The sequence below is a fragment of the Lipotes vexillifer genome, unplaced genomic scaffold (genome assembly GCF_000442215.2).
Source record: "Lipotes vexillifer unplaced genomic scaffold, Lipotes_vexillifer_v1.1 scaffold1467, whole genome shotgun sequence".
Classification (NCBI taxonomy): domain Eukaryota; kingdom Metazoa; phylum Chordata; class Mammalia; order Artiodactyla; family Lipotidae; genus Lipotes; species Lipotes vexillifer.
The window spans coordinates 412,465-420,836 of record NW_006783896.1 but is presented as its reverse complement, the minus strand read 5'-3'; the positions used below and the strand labels follow the sequence as shown (position 1 = coordinate 420,836).

General features: G+C 52.0%; 1 protein-coding gene across 2 annotated transcripts in view; it reads right to left on the bottom strand.

Annotated features, from left to right (window-relative positions):
* The window catches only part of APBA2 (amyloid beta precursor protein binding family A member 2), a 63,357-nt gene extending 55,345 nt beyond the window's left edge, over positions 1–8,012 (bottom strand). For both annotated transcript variants that reach the window (XM_007456422.1, XM_007456423.1), the window contains exon 1: positions 7,020–8,012. In XM_007456422.1, the coding sequence (XP_007456484.1) occupies positions 7,020–7,970 (951 nt within the window). In that variant the 5' untranslated portion in view covers positions 7,971–8,012. The remainder of the gene's footprint in view (positions 1–7,019) is intronic.
* Between the last annotated feature and the right edge of the window lie 360 nt (positions 8,013–8,372).

Below are 8,372 nucleotides of genomic sequence, written 5' to 3'. Positions count from 1 at the left end.
CCCCCCAAGCCCTGTCCTCAGCACCTGCCCGAGGGCTCTTTCTCCAGCTTGGTCTGGCCTGGGGGCCAGGTCTGGGCAGACTGTTCCCACCTGGGCACTGTTGCAAGCATCAGGGCCCCTGGCACACCTGCTTCCACCTGGGCACCAGCAACCCCGGGATGCTCTTCTCTCGGCCTCTCAGGGCCAGGGGGTCCTCTACAAAAAGCAGGTGCTCATACTTTCTTCGTATGTCGCTGAACAAGGCACATGTGAGCCCAGGGGGAGCATCACGGTGCCACCCCCTACACAGGGCAGACCAAGGTTGCCCCCGCCCCTAATATTCCCCCTCCCTATTTGGTGTCAGCATTTCTGCCACCATCTCCAAAGGTCCTGCATGAAGCAAGTCTTGACTGAACGCCAATCACAGCAAAGGCGTTTGCACAGGGAGCAACGCTGAACACTCGTGCGTGTGATGTGGCCTCGGGGCCCTGGATCACACCTCCCTCTAACTGCTGTATTAAGTTGACTACGATGTATTGATCTTTCCTTTTTTCTATTGTCAGAGGGCTCTTTCTGGAAAGCACTGGCTGGGCTGATAATAAACAGAAATCATGAAAACCCCAAAGAATCAAAACACGCCTTTGGTTTGCCCTCCAGACGTGCGGAGCTGTTCCACGTGGTGGTCACGTAAATCTGAAGCCTCCAACTCTACGATCACTGAAGCCCTGATGTGTACCCAGCCCACAGGGGCATGGAGGGCCAGGGAAGGCAGCAGCCCTAGGAATCTACAAGGCGCAGAGGATGGAAAGTCTCTGAAAGAAGTTCGGGCACAGAGCAGGTGTTTCTGGAGGACTTGATCTCACAACAGCTGTCACAAGCGAGTCCTTGTCAAACACAGACGCACAGCAGGGACCACAAGAGCCTGTCACCCCAGGCACCCCAAAGACCCACGGAACCACGATCTTTGGTGTTGGACAAACATGCTCTTACTGTGCCCCCAGGAGCATGGGGGGCACCCCTCTTCACAGGAGGTGCACTGAGGACTCGCCTGGTCCTCCTAAGCTGTGACACCAGCCCGGGTGGGGTCCTCCCTCCACACTCCCGGCCTCGCTGCCAAAGGGCAGAGGACCACCCTGGCAGATGCAGAAATGGCCATTCTATCTGGATATTCAATATGCATCTGGCTGGACCCAACTCATGCACCCTTTAATTGCTGTATGTAAAAAAAAAAAAAAAAAATCAATATTTCATGTCACCAAAGCTCAACAAAATTAAGAAAAATGCCCCATGAATAATCTCTACTTGATTGATTTGATCTATGGCCTGAGCCCTCATGAAGTCAGGACGTTGCGACAGTTTTACAGGTCTGGTGACAGGTCTGGTCACAGGCCGGTCACCTTGCTGGTGCCAGGACACACTCGCCGCGAACAATAGAGCCCATCAGGTCTCGTAATAACTGATAACGAGTAAACAGATGACAGGGCAGAGGAAACTCACCCACACTCAACCCCTCGCTGGGCTCGGCATCACCTCTTCTAGAGCTGCCCAGGGTCACAGGTACGAGCCTTGCCCTAACAAACTGTTCAGCCCTCATACTGTGTAACCATGGATGCGGTACTGACCCCACACAGGTCTCAAAGGCCTCATCTGTAAAATGGGAACAACCCTAGTCCCTACTTCTTCCAGTTGCTCTAAGATTCACTGAGATCATACACATAAAGCCCTAGCACGGTGCTGGCAGTCACTACCCACGCTGGCGTCACCTCCACCATCACCCAGGGATTTTCCACAAATGGCAAAACAAGAAGCATTAAATCCTCAGAAGCCATGGGTCCCACAGGTGACAGAGGTGACAGCTTTCCCACCACTGTGGGTTGATGGTGACCATCCTGGGACTGAGCCATATGGGGACAGGTCTTGGGATGTCACATGGTCTGGCCCTCTGCCCCGAGGATGTGCGTCTTCGGTTGGTGTATTCCTGCAGGGAGGGCAAAGGGCTTGAGGCTCCAGAGTGTTCAGGAGAGGAGGGCGGAGCAGGGCTGGGGTGTCCTCATCGCTGGGAGTCTGGGATGAAGGCAGCACCCATGCGAGCACGGAGAGGATCTCTAGGAAGGGGAAGGCTTTGCAGCTGAGTCTCTCAAAGTCATCTGCCAACCCGATACAGTCAGCTCTCCTTGTTCGTGGCTGTTATGTTCGATAAAGTTGCCGTGAGCCCTGAATGAGGGGATCCTGGACCACCGTTTCCAGGGGAAATACAGGGTGAGCTTCCCCTGAGCCTCTGGTCCCCACATTTCATCAACCGATCCATACATGACCTTGTTCTATGTATGTTTCGATTTAAAGACACCTTATTTACCATGTATTACTCACAAATAATTAATTATATCCAGTATATGTAATAAAACACTAGCTGAGAAGAGTTTCACATTTTCCTGACCCAGGATAACAAGACTGTCAATTTCATTGGCTAGGGTCAGGGTTAGGGTTTTCAGCCTTTTAACAAGATGTTTTTTAATGGGTGGTCATCTCACAAATCCACAAAGTTAGCCACTTTTCCATCAGTCTCTCACACACTGTAGCTGTTACTCCAGCACCCCGTGGAGCAGCCCCAGGTACAGATCGGCAAATACTTCTTCCTTTTTCTGAATGTACCATGTTCTTATATGTTAACACTGAACTCACGGCCAACAGCTCTGTCATTCACACCTGAATGAAACATCCAACACACGTGTTTTTCTCCAAAAGGCACGTCTCAGCCTTCTTGCGCTTAGGAACACTAGACAGCACTTCAGCACTGCACTTGGGGGTCATTCTATCACCAGCAACAAGCACACAAATGCAAAAGACACGGCACTAAAAGGACCACAAAAAGGACACTTTTTCATAGTGCGAGCTGAAAGAGGGCAGGGCATCTCCTTGTTCAAACTGAGCTGGGAACGGGCGTGTTGAATGACTCAATTTTTTTGCCTGTCTGTGCATGTCCGAAAAGGACTGCATAAGTGCCATGGGTATAGATTTTGTTTGTTTGTTTGTTTTGCGGTACGCTGGCCTCTCACTGTTGGCGGCTTCTCCCGTTGCGGAGCACAGGCTCCAGACGCGCAGGCTCAGTGGCCATGGCTCACGAGCCCAGCAGCTCCGCGGCATGTGGGATCCTCCCGGACCGGGGCACGAACCCGCGTCCCCTGCATCGGCAGGCGGACTCTCAACCACTGCGCCACCAGGGAAGCCCATGGGTATAGATTTTTAAGGTTACAGATAAACTCTAGTGAGTAGACAAATTCACAAATACCGAATCCATGCAAAATAAGGATCAGGCACACCTTGTTTACAGAACACCTCTAAGCAGATGCTTCGGGGGAAATCCTGAGAGGCAATTTGTCTCTTTGATTTGAAAACTTTCTTTCTTTTTTTTGTTTTTTTGCGGTACACGGGCCTCTCACTGTTGTGGCCTCTCCCATTGCGGAGCACAGGCTCCGGACGTGCAGGCTCAGCGGCCATGGCTCACGGGCCCAGCCGCTCCGCGGCATGCGGGATCTTCCCAGACCGGGGCACGAACCCGTGTCCCCTGCATCGGCAGGCGGACTCTCAACCACTGCGCCACCAGGGAAGCCCTGTTTTGTTTTTTCATTAATTTATTTTTCATTGAAGTATAGTTGATTTACCATGTTGTGTTATTTCAGGTGTACAGCAAAGTCACTTGAGTTATAGATATATTTCTTTTCAGATTCTTTCCCCATGTAGGCTACTGCAAAATGAAAACTCAATGCTGGAATTCTACAATGTCACAGGGCAAAATATTTTTTGCCTCTATTTTCCAAAATGTCCTTAATAAACTTTCAATGATTTGAGAAAACTTTTTTCCTGTAAAAACACTCACACGCGGGTCTCCTCTGTTCCCCATGATCACACCCTAGCTTCCCGCAATGCCAAGTCCACCTCCTTCAGGTTCTCCAGACCTGTGTGCCCCTGTGCAGACCTCTCAGTCTCCTCAGAGCTGCATGCGGGCAGCTCTAACTGCAAACTGGAGCCTTTTCCAAAGAAACGAGACTAAAGAAAAACATCTGCAGCAAAAAATAACATCTGTGGTGCATGCATAAAGTGCTGCTAGGAAATGGAAAAGCATCGAGACCCCAAAAGATAAAAGGCACCAATCATTCATAGAAGAAAAATAAAGCATCAGACAAGAGGATCATGGGGTCAGAATTCATGCATAGCCTGGGAATTTATCTTCAAGTAATAAATCCAAAGGAGGAAAACCTGCCTCCCTCATACAAAGAGGTCTGTATAGTCCTGTATATAAAAGAAAATGCCATCCGCAACCTGCAGGCTCCACGGCAGGATGTGTACAGACAAATCAATTAGGTGGCCCATTGCCTGAACTTCAAAGGTTGGCAAAAAGGATCATGAAAATGATATGACAACACGGAGCGACATTTACAACATGTCAGATTTTAAAAGCGGGATGGCAGAATCACACGTGGGACCACGATGGCAGCTAGAGACATTGTTTATGCTCAGTGCCAGAGTCTGAGAAGGTGGGAACCACAGTCCCATTTCTAATTCTATTGTAATATTGTTGTCCATACAGCGACTGAGTGAAGTGCTATTCAGCACTCTTAGAAGCAGCCACGACATAACTTTTCGAGCTTTGAAATGACGGGAAGGAAGGAGGGATGCTATCTACTCACTTCTCCTCCAACAGCAGCCCTCCAAGAATTGCTTCTCAAACTGCATGTGGCATCTTGCTAAAATGCAGCCTTAACTAATAAGGACCTACTGTATAGCACAGAGAACTCTACTCAATACTCTGTAATGACCTACATGGGAAAATAATGTAAAAAAGAGTGGATATATGTATATGTATAACTGATTCAGTTTGCTGTACGTGAGAAACTAACACAACATTGTAAATCAATTCTACTCCAATAAAAACTAATGAAAAAAAAACAAAACAAAATGCAGGCTTGGCCCTGGCAGTCCTGGGCCGCCGGTGGTGCTGGGCTGTGGACCATGCTTTACAAACCAACAGTCTAAGCACCTAGGTGCTGCCCATTTCTCCCTCAGGTGATTTCCACCACAGCCTTCACTGTGTGAACAGTACTGGGGGGGGCTGGCGTGGGACTCAGGAGCACCCTGTGCACCTGTTGGGGGCCAGGACTTTGCTGGCCACACGGCCTGGATATTCCCAGGGTAGAAGGGGGTTCCTTTTAGAAAGGTAGGCTGTGGTCTGAAGCAAGGAATTGCCAAACTTCCCAGGGAACTTCCTTCTTTACACACAGACACACACAGACACACAGACACACACAGACACATCTTGCTTTCAAGAGGGTTCCTGTCACCAGCGGGTCTACTTGATCAAATTTCAAAGTGTTCTTCATCTGGATGGGCCATTTTGGTCTACAAGACATGACGACCCAGCCAAGGCAGAGCCCTCAAGAGGAGGCCAATTTTTTCGGGGGCCCTTGTCCACCCTGAGCTGGGAATTGCCAGCCTCTCCCCTTGATGGAATTAACTTGTGAATGAATGAGTGAATAAAGCCAGAAAAGCTAGGCAATAATAAACCAGCATAAATGAGCCTTTCCGGGGTCTTGGAAGAGAGCATTTGTTTCAAGGAAACACTCTATTTGGGGAGAAAAGGTACCTGCCCTTCCACCCAATGCCACGTCTGAAGAACAGACCTCCTCTGGGCCCCCACCTCCACCCTCATCCACCCCCAGCCCTCCAACCCAAAGGGCTGCATTTTCACTCAAACTGGCATGTGCTTTAAGTAAAGCCCAACATCAGGTCTCGTCCACTCCCCACCATATGCCCTAGAGATCATTTCTCTTGACTAGAACTTTGTCCGGGCATCACTTGTCCTGGCGAGGCTCAGCACATCATCTGCCTCGCGTGGTCCACATCGACCTGCGGCACCATTGCCGCTGCTGGGTGGTGAGTCCAGCCCTGCCAGGACTGCAGAAGGACAGCAGTACTATTCCCTAAAGCCCAGACCTTGACCCCAAAGCCGCCGCTATTGTTGGGGGGCTCCCTCCACATCCGCTAGCGCACAGCAGTTTCTTTACACCCCAAAGCCCCCAGCACACACAGAACGGCCTCAAATGACAGGAAGACCCTGAAAGCGAAGTCAATTTATGCTTAACGATCTTTAAAAAAAAAAAAAAACATCAAAGGGAAGTTCCAGAAACCTACAGTGAGTCGATAGGACTTGCTGCCCAAACACGAGCTCTCACTATACTTTTCAAATGCATGAACTCTTCTGGGAAAAAAATAATATTAATGAAGCCTTTAAAAAATATGAAAGCAGTTCATTCTCATTTGTCCACAGATTTAGCTAAACAGAAGTTCCTTTACATGCGTCTAATATTCACATCTTCTTTCTATATACACGTAAGTTTTTTTGAAAGGCAGCTTGTCAAGAGTGTTCATTAGAATACACACTCACTTTGTTATAATTAAAAGAAAATAGTTACGCTTAAACCCACTGGCCTCATTAGCATACATCTCTTCTCCAAGACTTTGTCAAACCTTCAAATAATCATTTGCAAAACGGTTTTTTACAGCTAATCGCCCATCATGTCAAGGCCCCCAGGCTTTCAGAGAAGTGTCACCCGATACAACCATCCCCAGTGAAATGCACTCACGACGCTAGGCTGCCCCCAACCACCGGCCGCAGCTGCCTGCACTCGCCAGTAGCCCGGCATCCTTGCCGATGTCCGGCCAGCCTGAAGAAACCCCCTGGTGAGGGGCAACCGTCACAGGGACCACCCCCACGTGAGCAGATCCAGGGCAAGCACACTAAGACCCAACCTCTTCTGGGTGGGCTGGGGTGTCTCCTGGGAGCTCTGGTTGCCAATCAGCCTTCCACCAGATTTTCTTGACATTTAACTAAGGCACCTGATGGGTGAACAGGAGTGGCTGGGCCATCCACACATAACTGAGGGAATGGAGAGCTGGGCACGCATTCTGATCTACAGGTTACAGCAGCACCTTTGCTCTCCGGGCCCCTCCATCCCCTTCCCTGGGGACAGCTAAGGTCCTACCTGCTCTTGGGGCCACTTTGGCCTCTCCTCGGGAGTCCTGGTCTTGGTCTTGAAGCTTCTCTGGGGGTCTGCGGGGTGCTTGGCCTCGGGAGGCAGGTTCAGGGACTTGGGCCGGCCCTCGTGTCTGCTGGGGCCGCGGCGGGCCTCAGCAGGCGGGCAGGCCTCCGAGGAGCCCCCGGGCCCCGGCTCGGGCGCCCGCAGCGGCGTGTGCTCAGGGCTGGCCTCGCTGGCACCGGTGATGCTGCTCGTGCTCAAGCTCATCTTGATCTCGGCCACGATCTGGTCGATGTCCTCCTCCTGGTCCTCTAGGTCCCCGTCCCCGCGCCTCGGGCGGTAGGGGGATGCACTGCCCTCGTTCCCGTTGGCCTCAGTGGGGTAGTAGTCCTGGTAGGCCTCTTCACCGGGACAGTAGTGGACACCCTCTTCCTGGTCCTGGGCCTCCAGCATAGAGGCCTCAACCTCTGGGGTGGGGAGGTGGCTGTCCCGGTAGCCGGGGCTGCCCTGGTCCCCGTGGCCGTGCGGTTGCGGGCCTGCCGGATCCGTCCACTCCTCCACCGCCTCCTGGCACTCGTCTGTCTCCAGGTGGCGCGCGTCGTGGGCCAGGTAGCCGTCCCCATTGCAGTCCATGCCCTGCAGGTAGCTGTCGTCCTCGGGGCAGTAGCGGATGTAGTAGGTGATGCCCTCCTCTTCCTCAGGGAGGCCCTCGTCATAGTCCTCCTCCTCAGAGGTGTTGTTCACGTAGTCGGAGCTGGAGTCCCCGTCGGGGCTGTGGTCGTGGCCGCCCTGCTCGGTGGGTTCAGGGCTCTCGGGCCGCAGGGCCGCCAGCTCCAGGCCCTTGGGCACGTACTCCTCCAGGGGCAGCTCTGCATCCTCGCTCTCGGGCTCCGGGCCCGGCCTTGCCCTGTGGTCCAGCATGCTGCTCGCCGTGTTCGGACGCTTCCGGTGGGCCATGGCAGGCAGTCACGCGGCCATTGTCACCAAGGGGCAGCCACTGTGGGGAGGAAGGGGGGACAGGACAGTCAGAGCCCGAGAAGCACGCCCCGCCAGCACGGTTTACACCAGAGCGATGTAACGCGAGTCTGTTCAAACGATGTGACGCCCCACCCCAGCTGACTGGTGTGTCAGGACTGGCACACACACCTGCCAAAGAGAGAGGAGGACACCGGGGCTGGATGAGGAGTCCCCGACGACCCCCAGGACGCCTGCTGCTTCCCCCCAACTCCCCACTCATTCGAGACTTCCCTCTCATTTTTTTTCTTTTTATTTGATGTATAGTGGATTTACAACATTGTGTTACTTTTAGGCGTACAGCACAGTGATTCAGTTTTTTTGTTTTTTTTGTTTTGTTTTGTT